We start from the raw sequence: 19,249 nt of genomic DNA, 5'->3' as shown, positions 1-19,249 counted from the left end.
TCCTGCACTGGGCTTGGTGCTCAGCAGGAAACCTGCTAGAGAATCTCTTTCTCCCTCTCCCTCACCCCCTGCTCTCTCTCAAATAAATAAATACCATCTTTAAAACAAAACAAAACAAAAAACTGTAGAGGACTTTGAAGAGCATCTAGTTGAAGGCTTTAACCTTGGCACTACTGTCATTTTGGCTCAGCTAATTCTTTGTTGGAACTCTCCTGTGCATTGTAGGAGCTCTAGCAGTATCCCTGGCCTCTACCACCAAGGTGCCAATAGTATGTGCACACGCCCACACATGTGTGCACACATACCTCTCAAGTGTTAGTAACCAAACTGGGGGTACAAAATCATCCTGGTTGAGAATCACTGATCTGCATTCTAACCTGACTGGATTATTTCAGATACAAGGAACCCAGGGCTAATACATGCTAAGCGATTTGCTCCAGAGTACAACAGCACCACAAACTCCAGATCCAAAAAGTTTTCAAATTTGGTTCAGACAAGCTTGGTCACGAACAACTTGAGTCTTTCCCACCTCTTTCCTTTCCTGAACTTCTTTCACATTCATTTGGAACTTAACCATAAACAACTTAATACCTGTATAATCAATTTGACATCAATACATTACAACATACAAAATATGGAAACTGAAGAGAAAAAAAAACTATAAAGTCAAAAATGCTAAAACAATCATTTCCTACATATGTGTTTTTCCCCCTTCTGAGAAATTTTTAATTTTCTCTTTATCCCTGAGGTCAAGATAGTAGGATATGTTCTGAATCATGTACACATATCCACCCACACATAAATACACACACGCCACACACACTTTGCATATGTACATGTACATGTGTGTACAATGTTTTCCTTAGAATGCAGTATACTCTCTCAATCTGAGATAGTATTTTATTTCTTTTAGAGAGAGAGAGCAAGTGAGAGCACACACACATACAAGAGGTGGGGGAGGGGCAGAGAGAGAGAGAGAGAGAGAATCTCAAGCAGGCTCCATACTCAGCGCAGAGCCCAACATGGGGCTCAACCTACAACCTTGAGATCATGACATGAGCCAAAATGAAGAGTTAGATGCTCAACAGACTGAGCCACCCAGGTGCTCCTCAACCTGAGATCTTAAACTTTTCTTTCTTCTTTTTTTTTAAAAAATATTTTATTTATTTATTCATATGAGAGAGAGAGAGAGGCAGAGACATAGGTAGAGGGAAAAGCAGGCTCCCCGCGGGGAGCCCGATGCAGGACCCGATCCCAGGACCTGGGGACCATACCCTGAGCTGAAGGCGGACGCTCAACCACTGAGCCACCCAGGTGCCCCTTAAACCTTTCTTTAGTTCTGAGAATATGGCAGCTATTATCTTTTAAAAACTTTCTCCTTTTCCATTTTCTTTTCCCTCTTCTACAAGTCTTTTTGGATGGATGCTAATACTCACCCCTCTGAATCTATTTTCTGTGGCTCTGGATTTTTATTTTACGCTGTCCATTCCTTTAACTCATGTTCCAGCAACACGGGGCCTCACTAATCCCCTCTTCCTATGTGTGCAGCCTGCCATTCAGCAAGTTTTAATTTCAACAATTATGTATTTTTCTACTTCCCCACCTTTTACTGGTTCTTTTTCACTAGTATCTTTTCCAGTTCTAGTAATTAAATATCTCCCTTGCTTTTTTTAAGGATGTTAATCACATGCTATTATTTTAAAGACCTGTTCTGATTGCCCTATTAATTTCGTTTCTTCAAGTGTAAGCTCTTCACTGTCTTGATTGGGGGGGGGGCATCAAATGTTAGGCTCTTCTTAACAGCATTTTTGAGTGCAAAGAAGTGTCTCATTTTGATGCAGTCTGATTTGTCAATTTTTTTCTTTTATGCTATTGCCTCTGTGTCCTTTCTAAGGAGCCTTGGCTGCCCCCATGTTGTAAAGATGTTCTTCTATGTGTTCTTCAAGAAGCTTTAGAGTTTTAGTTTTTACTCTTGAATCTATGACCCATTTCAAAGTACTGTTTGTGTGGGGTGAGAGAGAGGGCTGTTCTGATGGAAAGATCCAGTTCTTCCAGTACCATGTGCTAGAAACACCCTCGTCTCCCCACAGGACTGCCTTGGCAACTGTGCAGTCAGACACATCTAAGTGAGGGTCTATATCTAGACTCTGTCTTTTGTTCCACTGATCTCCTGTTGGCCCCCGCTGGCAGCACAGTCTAGACCACTCCTGTCTCACAAGACTTGAAGGCAGATGGTTTAAGTTCTCCAACCTGTTTCTGTCCTAAGATTGCTTGGGATATTCCAGGTCCTGTGTGTTTCCATATACATTTTGGAATCAGCCTGTCAATTTCTCCTGGAGGACTTTTGATTAGGATTGTGGTGCAACTTAAGATCAATTTGGGGAGAGCAAACATTGTGATTATATCAAGTCTTCCAACCCACATATATCATATATGCCTCGTTTATCTTTAATTCTGACAGTGGCATTTGGTAGTTTTCAATATAGAGTTTTTGCACATCTTTTGTTAATCTGTTACTAAATATATTTGCCATTCCTGATGTAATACCAAATTTGTAGCTGAGATTTCCTACTGGCCTCGTCACAATCTTGGTTTGCAGAGCCCTCCCTGGGGGAGGCAAATGCAGTTATTGGAGCTGGTGCTCACAACAGCAGAACTGGGGTGGGGGCAGGGTTGGGCACAACAGGCATTCCAGACCGTTCCGCACCCCTCCCTCCTTTTGACCACTTATGGCATTCTCTGTCCTTCTACTCCAGTTGCTACTGTCATGAAAGGAAACACCTAAGGGTGATCCAGTGGCCTAACTGCTTCTGTAGGCACAGAGCCCTCCTCTTGGGGCCCCTCCTCCTCCTAGCCAGCAGCTGAGGGCAAAGGGAGTGTTTCTGTCGCACTCGACAGGTGGTGTGCTCTCCCAGGAGCCAGACTTACTCTCTGCAGTCCATCAGCTGGTTCCAAGGTCTCTGGGAGCTCTTACAACCTTTAGACCTCCAAGGCTGCTACTAGCTTATTTCTGAGAAAAACTACATAGTCATTTCATGACTTTAAAAAATTATTTTCTATCACCTGTAAGGTTTTGAGCAGGGGGCAGACCTGTCACATATGCACAGCCTGAAATCTTTAAGTCAGAGGAAAGTTTATTAGTCTAGATCAGATATTACTTTGAATAGTTGACTGTGCTTTTATGTTGTCATTCCAAATAAGAAAGGCAAGCATTGGATGAGAGAAACGGAAGGGCCATTCTAACATGATTAACACACAAACCAAACAACAGAGGCAGGAATGAGGCTGGTGTCCTTGCCGACCAGTTAGACAAAGCTGGTTCATGCAGGGCTGTGGTGGGAAACTCAGCTACACTTCAGAGAACAGGAAGCAGTGCATGGGATAGTAGGAGGGTGGGGAAGGGGGGTGGCAGATGAACTGCCATTCCAGAATTAGACAATGAACAAAACAAAACACACTTCTAAAAACCAAACATTCAACTCAACTTTATAATTTGCAAGCCTAGAAAAAAAGGTTTAACTGGTTATTCATTAATGGTGATCTCTATTATGGCATCAGTATTGCTAATGCAAGGATGTGCACAAAGAAATCTCTAGGAAAGAATGCATACTCACCCAGCCCAGAGATATTTATTGCTTTTACGGATTTCTTCATTTTGTAAAGAACCATCCGGTCCACGTCCAAAGCCTAAAACATAGAGAAGTGGTATTAATTACAAGGTGTTTACAAGGTGTTTGAGCTTAGATCATGACTACCAGGTGATGGCCTGTGACAGCCACTCTGGAGGCCCCTGTGGAGCTGTTTCTTTGGGACAAATACTCAGTATGGCATGAAGATGGAGTCATCCCCAAACCATGGGTGCTGCATCCACTTGAAGCATGTGAGCCACCTCTGCCCACACTACCCATTGGACGTCCACCTTCTACAGTGAAAAGGGTTTTAACTTAGACCGACTCTACTTCCACCAGGTCTCAGTCCTCCCTGCAAACAAGGAAGGCTCAGACATGTGCCCACCTGCCAGGTGCCCCTTCCCAAGAGAGGCAAAGAACAGGGAGCAGGGAGAGGAACGACAAGGGTGTGGTGAGGCAGATCTACCATGAGTGTGTCCCCACCCTGGCAAGACCTCCCTGCCCAGAAGCAGCAGGGTCCGGTGGAAGGCAAACTCACTGGATTTGCAAACACCCAGACATGAATTTGTTCAGGTTAGAAGGCATGTTCTTCTTAAATCCTCTCCTAGCCTAGGTTTCTTTTCCAGAACCAGGGTGTGACAATACCTACTCTGCAAGGCTGAATGATTAATTAGACTCACTTAAGTATTTAATATTCCTTTATTATACTTCACTTAGTGTTACACTTTAACAGACCAATCATTACACAGCAGCAGCATATGGCACTTATAATGCCTAGCACATAGTAAGTGCTCAAGTAATATTTGCTCAACAACTAATCAAATTAGGAGTTTTAAGTATAGCTCAGCTTTCACAAAAGTTATAAGGTAAAATTTCCCTTTAAGCCAATTAAACACTACAGAAGAGCAATGTGTCACTTTCAGTTGTGACAGGAAGAACAGGGCATTTGTAAACTGGGACAGTGAGAACACCCATGACAGGGTCACTGCAAAGAACTGAAGAACCATAGGGGAAACAGCCAGCCCAATATCTGGTATACAGTGACACTCAATAGTATCATTATTACTTATCAGGAGTTGTAATCATAAAAAATTGCAAACGACTGTCATCACAGATAGAACACACCACCTCAGAGCAACAGCAGAGTCCTTCATGTCCAGCCTTCCTGAATCACTTTTTTTTTTTTTTTGAGAGATAAGAGCAGACGAATGGGGAGCAGGGGGAAGGGTCAAAGGGAGAGGGAGAGAGAAAACCTTAATCAGGCTCTATGCCCAGAGTGGAGCTTAACCCAGGTGACCCCTGAATCACCTCTTGAATCCAATTTCAATATAAGTCCCATTCTAAAGCAACAATGACTATTTTTAAAAAGATTTTTAATCTATTTATTATTAGAGAGAGAGAGAGAGAGATTGAGCAGGGGGAGGGGCAGAGAAGAGGGAGAGACAAATCTCAAGCAGGACCCCCTGAGCACAGAGCCCAGTGCAGGGCTTGATCTCATAACCCTGAGATCATGACCTGCACCGATATCAAGAATTGTGGATGCTCAACTGACTGAGCCACCCAGGTGCCTGGAGAAGTGATATTTTAAGGTTTCATTTATTTATTTTAGGGAGAGAGCAAGCATAAGCAGGGGGAGAGGTAGAGGGAAAGGGAAAGAGAAAATCTCAAGAGCAGACTCTGGGCAGAGCATGGAGCTCAACATGGGGCTCTACTCCTTCCCCAAGATCATGACCTGAGCTGAAACCAAGAGTCAGATGTTTAACTGAGCCACCAGGCAACCCAGGACAAGTTATATTTTAAAAAGCATTATTGGGGTACCTGGTAGACTCAGATGCAGAGCATATAACTCTGAATCTCAGAGTCCTGAGTTCAAGCCCTAATGCTGGGCATGGAGCTTACTTAAAAAAAAAAGGCATTATTTTCTGACATATTGTAGGAAGGGGTAGGTAAGAACTGGCACAAGAGAGTCAAAATTTCTTGTAGAAAACTAGCTTTTCTTTTCCTAGGTCATCTCTGGTCTGTTCTTGACCTTCCCTTGGGATAGGAAAAGGGATGTGGAAACAGAACATAACCCAGGAAACTCACTGTTGAACTCCTTCTCTGGAAGTCTCACCAACTTTTACTTCTCAGTCTGCCACCCAGCAAACAGTACCCTGCAGGGCATATGATGACTTGCAGGGTTCTGCCAGTGACAAGAAGAAGACAGGATTTGTTCAGGGCTATGTCAGAAACACCAGCTCCTGAGGCTTTATCGACAGTGTGTCGGAGAGTACAACTCTCACAAAGACACAAGTTCAATGACTTATCAAAGCTCTGAAAGGTCCCAATCCCCAGGTGAAGGGCCATTACCGAAAAACATACATGATCTAATCAGCATCTACTCCAGTGCTTGGAGAGTTTGGTCCGGAATTGCTAGAACAATCTCTGACCTGCCTTCAAGTAATTACACCCGCTCCTCCTTCTAAAGCTTCCCACAGACAGCAGAAGATGCCAACACTGGCCCAGCCTACCTGGAAACACAAGTCAGCCAAGATTCTCACGAAGCCCTTTCCAAGGGCTACGAGGTATGAAGAGAGAAAACATCACCCACAGGAGAGAGATGCAGGACACAAGTTCAAGGGGCCCCGCCCCGCCTAGGAAGCCGGTGCTGTTTCTGCACATCCTCAGAATGGGGCATCAACTCTGTGCAGCTCGAAAACCTCTTTGTGACCTGGCCCCCACTGCTCTTCCAGCTCCATCTCTTGACCCCTTCCCCAACCGTGCCCTACGATTCCCTCACAAGAACTCCTGCAGCTCCCCTCAACCTTCTTCCTCCTCTTTACTTCTGAGCACTGTGCACTCTCTTCTCTCCTTCAAAAGCTCTCTTGCCTCCTCTTGACACGTTAGTTCAACTCTGGCTCCAACTCCAACTCTGCAAGTTGATTTAGAGACATGTCCTCCTCCTGAAAGCCTTCTCAGATGGGCTAGGTACTCACCTAGGCTTTTCCTGTAGCACCCCATACTTACTTGGTAGTTGGTCTGGTAAAATTTCCTGTAGCACCCCATACTTACTTGGTAGTTGGTCTGGTAAAATTTACTGAGCACCTACTTACTTAGTACTTAGCGAGCTATTAGAGACACAAATGGGTGAGCAAAACAGGGCCAATGCCCATGCCTGTATGGAATTCATAATCTAGCAAGATAATCCCTTAAATAAACACAAAGACAGAAGTCCAGGCCTATCACGTACATCACCTGCTTTTCTTTTCTTTTTTTTAAGATTTTATTTATTTGAGAGAGAGAGCCCAAGCCAGGGGAGAGGTAAGGGAAGCAGCAGACTCTCCACTGAGCAAGAGCCTGATGCAGGGCCCCAGGATTATACCTGAGCAGAAGTTGGACACCTCACAGACTGAGCCCCCCCAGGCACCCCCATGACCTGCTTTTCTATTTGTCCTGCTCCGCTCAAGACCCGTGCTGCTTGATGTGGTACCTACAAGATACACATGTTTATTAAGCGTGGAAATATGGCCAGTGTCACACATTAAACATAATATTTTGGACATAATAGGTTAAGTGTTAATAAAATTAACCTTATGTCTCTTTTTACCTTTCTCAATGGTCTGTAAGGGCAGGAGCTTGCTCATCACTGTGTCCCTGGCACCCAGCAGAAAGCTGACATACAACAGGACTCAACAGGCAGTTCTAAGTGAGCCTGAGACCAGAAAGGCAGGCAGGGACTCAAGAGGCTGCCATGGGTGTTTGGCTGAGCGAAGGCTTCCCAGCAGGGGAGAAGGGAGAGTGCACTTGAGGTCACTCAGGCCACAGCAGGAACAATGCATCTGAGCAGGCAGGAAGTGGACTTAGGGAAAGGATATCTAAAGGTGAAGGACGCAGCTGGGACCCATGATTGGGAAGACACATGGGATGGGTACAGGGCAGCACACCTCACAGAGAAGTCTGTGAGTAGTCAGAGAGATCTACTCTGCCTCCTGCACGGATTTGAGCTCTCCAGCCTCTGGCACTCTAAAAGAGAAGAAAGTAATCTGTCTACACCCCTGCTCAATCGTGCTGAGACAAATGGCAACTGGAGTAGTCATATATCTCAGTGTGGAAGGCCGACCACAGACAAAATATGCTTCATAACACTGAACTCTGACAAATTTCCTCCCACATTATACTGTGTGTCACACCCCTCCCTGATCTTTTCCTGCATAGAAGTCTTGTAAAAATAGGCCACCATATGGAATCTTCTACCTGTTATTAAAGGGGATGTGCTGTTTCCTGAACTCAGCAAAGAGTGGATAAACGATAACTGTTGCTTTTCTACAGTCTGTTAAGAAGAGCCTGGAAATAAAGGTGAGATCAGCGTAGAGGTAATTTTAAATTAAAACTGCAAGAGGGAAAAGCAATTACCTCCCCACTCAAAAACAAACCCTTCATTATGATGCATACTTGCAGATAATTAAGATTAAACTTGGTCAGGAGAAGTCAGATTGATGAAGAATGAATGCTACAAAAGTCTTCCGTCAATTACATATAAAAACAGCACTGGAATCCTAAAATAATTATAAATAGCACAACTCGAGAGCCTCAAGAAACCAAAGGTGTCCACCAATCAGGCTGAGATTTCAAACAGACTGGGCACTCGCCCATATCCTCCTCTCCCAAAATCTACCCACGCTTAGAAGAAGGGAAAAGGGCTGTAGCCTTGGCCAGAACGTGTGTCTAAAAACTATAAACACAGGCAAAGACTGAATAGCCAACGCGGGCCTACGCGGGAACAGCACAACAGCTCTAGTCTGGCCAAATCCCATTAGTTCTGAGGACCTACACTGCAGCTGACCTTTAGTTTATAAAACAAGTTTCACAGAGCAAATTTATCACATAAACAAGACAGTAGGGATGTGTCTCAGATATTTCAGAAGAAAATAAACAATCGTTTCTGACCACTCCAAAAGCATCTCTTTTGATCCCTGAACCATTACACGAATGGCTCGGGTTTTGATTTATTCCTGCAAGCAGCTCCTCGCAGTCTCCACGGCTCAGTCATGGTCATGGTCACAGGTGGTGGCTCCCAGGAGGGCTGCAGTGTGAGAAAGGGAAGCCCTCCCATGAGGGGACACAAAGCCCTTTACTCTTTCCCTCTTCAGGAAAAGGAACCAATACAGTAACTACTAGCCATGAATGAACATGGAGAATACAATTAATTAACATTTTGTAAAAACAAAATCCAGTTCCTCATGTCTCGCCACCTTTCTCAGGAGCTGCTCAGAAATACACAATCTGTTTCTAAACATGCCACCCACTTTATGCTCTTCCTCTGTACCTACAGATCCCTTGTGTGCCATCCCGTAGGGCAGTCCCATAAGCCACGGGCATCCTCTGCGGGGAGGGAGTCCTCTCCTCTTCCCCACCCCACCCCGGGCTCAGCACAGAGGTGACCGTGTGACCTGTTGCCCTTCGGAGGCTGAAGTTCATCTTTGTTTCCAGAGCCTACAGGGCTGTCCATTCTGGCATGGAGGCACGTGCCTCCCAATGCTGGATGGTGAGGCCAAATTCACAGTCTGAGGAGCTGAGCCTGGAGCAGGTGGATACCTGATGGCAGGCCAGTTTTTGTGTGGCCGCAAGCTAAGATCTGCACAGATGAAGATTACAAACTGATTTAACAATGAGGCAAAGGGGAATACTAGCTTTGAACCACAATGCAGAAATCTTCCCAGAAAGAACTCCCTGATTCTGATTAGACTGACATTAGCAAAAAAATTGTCCTCCAGTATTATATTTTGAACTTTGTTTAAAAAAAATTATGGAAATTTATTTTCTCTCTTATTAGTACCGATATAGTATCTTCAATTTTGCCCCTAGGCCTACAAAGCCTTAAATATTCACTGTTTGGCCCTTCACAAAGTCTGCTGACCCCTGGCCCTAAGGATCCACACAGAGGTTTCCCTAACACTATCAGCTGGCCCAGTTTCCTCTTGGCACAGCACCAGTTTGGTCCCCAGCAATTCAAGCCAATCCAAGGGTGGGAAGGGGCTGGCTTCATTCTTGGAATCCAAAGATGCTGCCTGGAGGAAGAGAGAATGGCCCCCGATTTGGCCTCCTGGGAGGCCTGCTCCACTCTCCTGTTCCACCTCCTCTCTCTCTCACTCCTTTAATGAAAAGCTAACCTGAGAGGAAATAACATTTTTAAAAGACACAGACCAAATAACAAAACAAAGCAACACCCAGATCTGTTGGATTTGCCCAAGGATGGCTTTGCCATGAAAGAACCATACAAATATTTAGATGGCAGCTTTGCCTCGTCACACATTGGACTTTACTTTTAAAGTAACACAGAACATTAATGACAGTGTCAAATATTTCCAGAAGCCTTCTGGGAAGCACAGAAATGCACTGTGGCCTGCAGGCTCAGTTTAAAACCAGAGCAATAATGGATCTACCTCCTCCTGGGAATAAAGCAGAGGCCTGGAGAATAGCAGGTGTCACAAAGAATTATGATCAAATAAATATCCAAGCTAAATCAAGCTGTGTAAAACACGTATGCATAAGGACACACTAAAAGGGCACATTTGGCATTCTCTAATAAAACTAAAGTTACTCATAGTATGTAGACATCTGTACCAGAAGACAAGGGTGTTTGTGGCACTCTTCCAAATAGCTGAAAATGGGACAAACCCAAATCCCTGTTGACAGTAAAATGGATGAACTGTTGCATGGACACAGGCAAACTTTATCCACTCAGAACCTAAAGGAATTTCACAAAAATGTTAAGCAAAAAGCAGCAAGTTGTAGAAGTATACATGCAGTATATGACCATAAAAGTTTAAAGAAATAGGAAAAACTAAGATTATATTGTTTATGTTTAGGGATATATATATATTGCCAGTAAGACTACAAATAGAAGTGAGGAGTTGGCAGTCGGCCTGGCGGCTACTCTGAGGGTGTTGACAGAAAGGCAGGCAAGTGCTCTTAGAATGCTGACTGTTGGGACACCTGGGTGGCTCAGTGGTTGAGCATCTGCCTTTGGCTCAGGTTGTGATCCCAGAGTTCTGGGACTGAGTCCCACATCGGGCTCCCTGCATAGAGCCTACTTCTCCCTCTACCTGTGTCTCTGCCTCTCTCTGTGTGTCTCTCATGCATGAATAAATAAAATCTTAAAAAAAAAAATGCTGACTGTGACCACGAAAGACAGGTGATGAGTGTTTGTTCATAATCATTCTTTAAATTACAGTATATTTCCTAATGAGTGTGTGTTTGTGTGTGTGATATGCTAATTTGAATAAAAATAAATTTAAACCCTTCTTTATGCTCACAGGGGTAATATATTAACTTAGCATTTCGGTCACATACAATGAGTGTAGGGAAATTAGAGATCCCCTAGTCCCATTTCCAAGGCATCTGAGAGCAGATGACCTAAGTCAGTAGGCTGGAGAGAGATGAAGACCATGTCCTCAATCACAGGTAGTCTGCAACAGATGCATCCAAAGAGATGCTGTGGGGGAGGGGGGGCCCAACCTCAGAGAGAGGGGCACCAGCATACCCAGCCTGAGTGCATGAGGTTGATTCTGACCCACATGAGTATAGAGGACTTGGGAGACATGGAGAGCAGAAAACAATAAGGCAGCTTCCAAAGATCAAAATGCAACATACTTTTCTCAAAATATCATCTTGGGAAGTAGGAGAGTACAAGATGACTTACTGAACCAACTGAACACGCATACACAAAATTGTAACCAAGGAATAAACTGTTATAAACTAGAGGAAAGTAAGTGTTGTACTACACACACCAGCTGACTGTGTATATATAAAGAGAGGAAACAAATCATCTTCATTGTCTCAGGGAAAGTTGGAGGGCTTTTTGAATTTTTCTACTTTTAAACTATTGTCAACATGAGTACGTTATACTTGAAATTTTTTAAATTAACAAAGAAAGTACTTCGATATCCTGTGCTATTACCTTCTACAGTTACTTTCAGATCGAACAGGATATTGAGGATTTAACTTTGAGCACAAAAATGTACAAAAGAAACTGACTAAACAATAAAGAAAAATACTCAAAATGGCATCTTTCCATATATAAATATACACATAGAAAGAAAAGTTCCGAAGACACATGAATCCAGCACCGGGGCTCCATAAGGAGATGGAAAAGACCATGAAGGAAGACTCATTTTTTGGTACTGTTCGAAATATTTACTACAAAGATATACCTATGTGTGATTTGTATGGTTAACAATAAGCAATGGAAGATAAACAACTCTCTGGAATGAAAAGGAGTATCACTAACCCAACCTTACTGGCTGAGAACATCAGAAGTTGGACCCTAGGAAGCTAAGAACTCATAAAACATGAAAATCACTGAAGGTTCTGGGGCAGAGAAAAGAAATACAAATCAAAAGAATAAGGCACTAGGTGGTAGAGAGAGCTGATGGTGTGAAATACAAAACAGGGGCACTTGGCTGGCCCAGTCAGTGGACCTTATGACTCTTGATCTCCAGGTTGTGAGTTCAAGCCCCACGGTGGGTGTAAACATTATTAAAAAAATAAACTTAAAAAAAAAAAGAAAGACAAAACAAAACTGGTGTCACCATGCTGCACCCTGAGTTGGCAGCTGAAGGCACTGCTTCCTGCTAGGGTCTTCTGGAAAGTAAGCTTGCCAGAGGCAGCAAAGGGCTTTACCAAAGCCGTTACTACTCTTCTGTTCCAATCCAACTGTAGAAGTACATCCCCATGTCCTCTCTCCTTCCCACACAAGTTATTTCTACAAAAATGTTCTCAGTAGGACTCTGAAAAGAGAGAGAGAGAAAAAAAAAAAGGCAACACCCCAAATACCCAACCAAGGAAAATAACCAAACTACAGGACCCTGACACAAATTCTGGAGAGTTGTTACCACGACTGAAGTGGACTGCATCATACTACGTGAAAACATTTGGGCGGGGGGGAGAACACGGACTATGTGAAAATGCCATGTTAATAAAGGAGAGCCTCGAGGGTCGTCAAGCTTGAAGACCCAACTAACCACAGGCACTCCTGTGAACCCTACCAACTGGAGACATCAGCCAGGAAAACTCAGGCATTTCTAGATCACTCTCTCAGAGAAACAGAAACAGAGGACAATGAATTCTAGCTTTACAAAAATGCTCACATCCTGATTTCTGCTTTGGGGGAAAGAGCCTCTGGGAGATCTAGGGGGAGTTGAAAAGAGAAAGTTGAATTTTGGCAAGGCAGCTACAATACCCCAGTAGCAAAGAAAGGCATTCCTAGTCTCTATGGCCCTGGTGCCCCATTCCCAGAGAAGGGCCTGAAGTCCCCCTGACACCATCAACACTGCACCACTCAGCTCTGCTCCCTTGGATTGACTACAGAGCCCAGATGCAAGCAGGAAGAGGGCCATCTCAGGGGAACAATCACAGACGGAATGAGGAACATCATACCAGAAGGTGCGAGCACAGCACTGAAGGGTGGGGAGGCGGGGTGGGGAGTAAGGCCACGCACAAGGCCAGGCACTGGGGGCCCGGTGACACAGAAGCAGCGGGAGAGGCTGGGAAGGTGACCTTCAGTTGGGAATGAGGTCAGCCTTCCACATCTGTCCCTGTTCCAGAAGACAATGTAATCACAAGCCAGGCTGATTTCCCCAGGAAACAAGGATCCAGCCACACGAACTCCACTGCAGTAACATAAACAGGAGAAAGGAGATGTGAGAGAGCTGTTTTCTCTGAGCCCCACATGCAGACAAGGAGTACAAGGGAGGACTTTGCTTCCAGAGGCTCTGGAGGTCTGCCCAGAAACCATGGTTCACACTCAGTCTGTGGGCTCTGTCCCCAGCCTCATGCCTTCTAGCACACTGGCACTACCATGCCAACTGAGCCGTCGACGGCGGCTTCTCTGCCGTCAATGGGCTGCCACCCTCGTGCGGCACTCTTTCAGAAAGTACATCTCATGACTGCAACTAGACTTTGGGTGATACACACATCAGGAAGGGAAAAGCCATCATTCCCTTCAAGGCGCCTCATTCCCTTTTACCCCCCATACCCCTAACTCCACGATGTCACCTCCAGGGAGACACTGAAAAGAAAACCCAGTAGAATGTGTGATCTTACTTCTAGTCCCTCCATGCTGGATCCTGTAGAATCATGCAGTGGCTAAAAGTCACTGGTTTTTTAAACCAGATAGGGTTCTAAACCAGATTCCCCATATCAGCGCCATGACCTCAGAAAAATCACTTCCCCTCCCTGAGCTTGGTTTAGTCATCTGTAACTGGGGAATAACAATACTTGCTCCATAGGATAAGATTATCAATGTGCACAGTATCTGGCACACTGGAGATACTCCATAATTAATAGCTTTTAGGAGGTGCCTTCTGGGTCTCCAGGGGCTAGGTCTACACTATGCTGAGTAAGGGGGCTGGCCAGGAACATCATCATCCCAGCACTGTTGCAATTGGTAGGATAAATATTTTCTGGACTGATAGTGGTTATGGTAACAAGGAAAAAACTAAGAAAAAAATACCTTTGTAGCTCATGCCAGCCTTTCACTTGCATTAAAATAAGTTTTTTCCCCCATCAACATTTAAATTCTTCAAAGCATTCCCTGATGTGTTTCTAACTCCCCAAGGGGAGACATCAGCAAAGGCAGGGCCACATGACAAGTGACAGAGTAGGGTGCTGTGGGCCAACTTAATGGAGGGGGTCACTTGTCCCCTTTGGGGGACACACAAGGTCAAACGAGACACAGTGGGTGAAAGGGAAGCAGATGGGAACCTGGTGTCAGCCTGTCCCCTGCTCCCGATTCTGCAGACTCTTTGGGAACCCCGCTCACAAAGCCAGACCTCCAAGCAGGCTGGCCCCTCTCACACTTATGTGACCCACCTGTGTCAATCCAGCAAAGCCCACATTCTGTGCCCACCCCCCACCTCAAGCCACACTGAGGGGAGGGGGGATCACATTGGACAGTCTCTGGGTGCTAGGAGTGTTCCCAGAAACAAAGTTACTTGGGTAAAGTCACTGGCATTTAAGAGAAATGCCTTTCAGTTCCAAAGATAGCAGCAGGTGAGTGGTCTAAATAGGTACCTACAGTTCCAAGAATCACAGAGCACTTTGCATTCCTCAGAGCACTTTAAGCATCCACCACCTTGCACAATATTTACAACATCTTGTGAAACCACCACCAATTTCCCCAATTTAAAGTAAAAGCAACTGACTCAAAGAGCTGGACTTACCCAAAGTTGTTTATTTGGCTTTGAACTAAAGAAAGGCTAGCGGAGTTCCAGCAAGCTGAGAAGCAAGCTTCCAGAATCATGTGGTCCCCATCTCACCCTCCCACTACAGTTCATAACCATCTGGCTACCAGAGCCAGGATGAGCTCAGGGAGCACTGGGGACTTCTGCTGTGACTTTTCCTGATGTTGGGGGGGACACAATCCCCTCCCCCTGCTGTCCTCCAGGCTTCCTTTAAGCCCCCTCCCTAGTCCAGGGATAAAACCACGTGGAGCTGCTCCTCCCATGCCAGAGATGCCCACTTCCGTTCACTGCGTGAGACTGCCCTGGCCCGTGGGACCGCTGCGCTCCCGCCACCCCAATGGACTGTACCTGACGTTCACCTGGAGCGCAGGCAACCCACCTAGACCACCTGATGTGAGCACTTCTGTGGTTTTAGCACCTTCCCGTGGGCCAGAGCACCAGAGGAGTGGACAGAAGGCAGGTGGTAGAGCTGGGCAGTCAGCCACCATTCGTCTGTGTCCAGGATACACCCTCTCTCCTTGGGCTTTAAGGGGGAAGACTAAACGACCGTGTCCGTAGTCTCCCCATGTCTTGGTCTTCCACTTCTCAGTTCCTGTTTCCCATCCCAGAGACCTGGCCCCACTGCCCCTCGATGGAATGGGAAGTAGGGAGGAGGAGGGAGACCCAGAATGAGGAAGGGAGAAGGAAGGAAGGAAGCACCAGGCTCGTTGAGGCCCCAAGTGGCCTGTCACACACTAAGCCAGCCTCTAAATGCAGCAGACATAGTTTCTGGAAAAAGGGAGGGAGAGCACGCAAGTGAGGCTGATGTGCTCACTGGATCTCTTGTGCCCCTTGCCCTACTTAGGCACACAGACTTTGTGGTGCCTTCCCTCCATCCACGGCTCCCTGGCTGCAAGTCTGTCAACTCCAGGAGCTAACCTTTTGTTTCTGTAATCCGAGAACCATGCTGATGGGGATGAGGAAAGCTGAGCGGGAATGGCCAGGCATTTTTCCTGTCTGCAGACAACACACTCTGCACCCCATTTCATCCTTGTCACCCAGGTTCATCATAAAAGCCATCAGTGCAGTAAAGAGACCATGGGCTCAAGACACACAGACAGTGGACTTCAGTTCCCACATCTCCACACCCGGGTTCCTGATCTCCTGGGCCTCAGGGTCCATATCCTTAAAATGGGGAAATAACATCCATTTGATATGGCTGTTGTGAAGATCACGTGCTAGGTATGAGCACAGCCCTGGCCACTGGAAAGCATCTGGGTTAATGTGAGGACATTCCCCTCTTGTCACCCCAACAGACAGCACAGCAGAGCAATCAGGTCGTCTGGTTAGTGCCTGGCTCTAGGGCAGGACAGGTCCACTGTAGATCTGGGTCTTGCTCTAGCTCTCCTCCAGTTATACCCCTTTCCACATATAGTAAGGGCCAAAGGTCAAAGGGGCCATCCTACAGGGAGCCCACAGCTCCCCCTCCTAGACTGCATTGTGGATACCTAGCTCCCCACCACCCCCTGGACCAGCAGCCTGAGTCTGTGTGGGCTTCCTCCCTGAACTTTTCCCAAATGTGTTTAACCCTAGGCCCAAAGGGTAGCGAGACGGTGGACAGAGCTTGGACAGGAGGTTGCCCCCACTGGTGTGAAAAAGTAAAGCCTATCCAGAGGCCTTGCTTTATAAGTTGCCTACAGGGTGGGGGAGCAGAGGACAGGTTGACACCAGGTGCCTCTGTTCCCCTTGCACCTGGAACTGGGGACCCCTTCTCTGTTCTCCTTGACCCCAGGACTATGCAGGATCCTTTGGGGCCCAGGTGTGATAGCTGAGAAGGCGCGAAGTTCAGTATCTTCTCCCAGCCTCGAACACAGCAGGGCTACCGGCTAGTGTACATGGCAGGTATCAGAAGAGTTCGTTTGAAGAAAATATACCTCTGCTAAAAACACAGATGCAATCTGGATCCTGCTGCCTAGAAGGACAGGAGTCCACAAAACGGTGCTGCATGGTGACCAGCGGGCCAGCCTCAGAGAGGGGTGGTCTGCAGGCCCCTGGGGACAATGTGGGAGCAGCAGAAGGGCCCATCAGATGCACACATCCTCGTTCCTCCTCTCTCCCTCTGAGTAACCGTCCTTAAACAGCACCCACTCACCTAGGAAGCAGGAGTAAAAGATGCGACAGAAATTCAGGAAAGGCCAGCTTAGGAGGAGCCCAGAGAGCATGACCAGCTGGCAGGAAGGGCAGGTCACGGGGCCAGACGAGGCGGTGGGGGCAAGACGGGAAGTAGGGGGAAGAGGTGACAAAGGCAGGTCAGGGTCCCTGGCCCCAGGGGTGGGGGAGAGGACAGGACTTGCAGCACAAGGCAGGAATGGCTCTTGGCTATGACAGCTCAGAACCTTCTAGGGCTTCTGCAGGTCATTAAGGACTGTTTCAGTATTTGGGGATGTGAGCATTTCTCCTCAAGGATGGGCTTCAGACCATTAGTTTTACTTTCTTTGTCTGGTCTCCATCCAAAGAAAAGAACATCGGAAACCCCGGCTAATAAAACAAGAGGGAGAGAAAGGGAAGGGCACTAAGGGGAAGAGGTGGCCCTCCCCCGACAAGCCGGAAGCAGGAGGACCAGGCCCCGGGGGGCGGTTGTCAGCTTCCCCACCACAGAGACACAAGGCCCAGCTGCACTCCGCGTTCCCAGGGGAACCCCTAGGTGCTGAGTCCTAAACACAGACACTGCACATCATGCTGCTGTTGGTGTGGGGGAAGGAGACGAGAGAGGGACAAAGACAGAAGGTGTACAAGTCAAGATTGCTCAGGTTTCTCGGCCAGAGAGTGCTCACTGCCTTGAAGCTAATGTGCAAGGTTATTTATTTATTCACTGCCCCTCGAAAGGGCAAATATACAGATGACCCTCTCTCTTCCTCCTGAAAGCTGGGGACACTGCAGGAGCCTAGGGAAGAGAGGGCAACATGTCTGGTTCTGCTGCTACAAGCCGTAAGGCCCAGGGATGCACCAGGCTTCCATTTATCAGCAACAGGGAACGCTGGATTGTGCAGGATGAGGGCAGGTGTGTAGTGGGGGGAGAAGGCCAGGAGCGCTGGATGCCACCCAAGCTCTGACAGCCCCTCATATCTGGCCCTAGATCAGTGAGTGACTTCTCCTCCAAGGTTTGAGATGTAAAATCCTATGGAACTACTGTCCTCACGGCAGCTGCACTCCAACTGCCGAGAGCGATCACAATTATGTTCAACTATATGGGATGTAAGGGTCAACTTTCCAGATGAAATGAAGAATCCTACTTGGAAGTGTCAATAAAGCCAAGTAATGACTAGCTATTAATACTATGAATAATCCTGTCCGAAATGTAAAAACAAATATTTGATAATGACAAGAGGTAATTTTCAAGAATTTTTTTTAAAAATTCCACTGCATTTCTCTGGCGTGGGTTTCTCAAATAGACTGGAAGAAATGTCAAGTGTCAGTGAGGGCAGCTCACTAGAAGGTCAGGTACAGACAGGACAATATTAGCAGGGGTCATGGGGGTGGCAGCAGTAAATCTCTTTCATCCACATGGCACTTGAAACAAGAGGCGCTTGTATGTACGTTACAGCTGGTGATTCTGAGACTCCAGGTAAGGCAGGTAATATTATAACAAAGAGGAAAGTTGGGCTTGGGAAGGAAGCTAGGTCATTTTTTTCAAGGCCATAGGGTAAGGATAAATACCAACATGCTATCTTTGTGATTTCCTTTTCAGTTCAAAACTGCAGGCCCCTCCGCCCCCATTCCCTTAGCCTGTTGTTCTTTCTGAAATCACGTGTTGCTTCATCTATTCAAAGCAAACTGTTAAAAAGCCAAGAAACAAGGAACAACAAACGGAGAAAATAAAGCTATTTTCATTCTATGGAATAAACTGTAAAACCTCCAGTCATTCCATAATGCTTATTAGGCAGCTATTGTGTTCATGTAGCTGTGTGAGATTCTGTTCACAACCACTGCTTGTGACACAGCAATTGACACTTCTCAGAAACTGAGCCCCACGGAATAAAGACAACCAGCTCCTCGGGGACAGGGACCCACAATTTCTGTCCCTGAATCCCCAGCACCTAGTTCAGCTCCTGACACCTATAAATGCTCCATGAACATGGACTGCATGACACCACATGCATCTGGTCTTCAGGGCACACCAATCAACACTGACACGGCTCTGTTGGGGAAAGGGTTCCTGCCACAGGTAAGCAGAGCCACATGCTGAACGCAAGGAACCGCTTGCTGGCAGGGAGCTGAGTCAAGATCAATAGAGAAGTAGGGCTCTCCCCAGCACCCCACTGGTGGGGAGTGGGGGATACACCCAGAAGAGAGACCAAGAACATGAATGGGCCAGACAAATGACAAAGGCAGAGTTGTGACGGATTTCATTCACTTGGT

The 19,249-nt window shown here is 46.4% G+C and overlaps 1 protein-coding gene across 10 annotated transcripts in view; it reads right to left on the bottom strand.

The window, feature by feature from the left end:
• Positions 1-19,249, bottom strand: part of ASAP2 (ArfGAP with SH3 domain, ankyrin repeat and PH domain 2) — a 173,440-nt gene that overhangs the window by 108,236 nt on the left and 45,955 nt on the right. For all 10 annotated transcript variants that reach the window (XR_005372048.1, XR_005372047.1, XM_038560732.1 and 7 more), the window contains exon 2: positions 3,615-3,687. Coding sequence is in view for 8 of the 10 variants with exons in the window: in XM_038560732.1 (XP_038416660.1) it covers positions 3,615-3,687 (73 nt within the window). In the remaining 2 variants the exon portion in view is untranslated. The remainder of the gene's footprint in view (positions 1-3,614; positions 3,688-19,249) is intronic.

Source organism: Canis lupus, chromosome 17, assembly GCF_011100685.1.
Source record: "Canis lupus familiaris isolate Mischka breed German Shepherd chromosome 17, alternate assembly UU_Cfam_GSD_1.0, whole genome shotgun sequence".
Classification (NCBI taxonomy): Eukaryota; Metazoa; Chordata; class Mammalia; order Carnivora; family Canidae; genus Canis; species Canis lupus.
The sequence above is the reverse complement of the archived record's forward strand: the minus strand, read 5'-3'. Positions and strand labels throughout refer to the sequence as shown.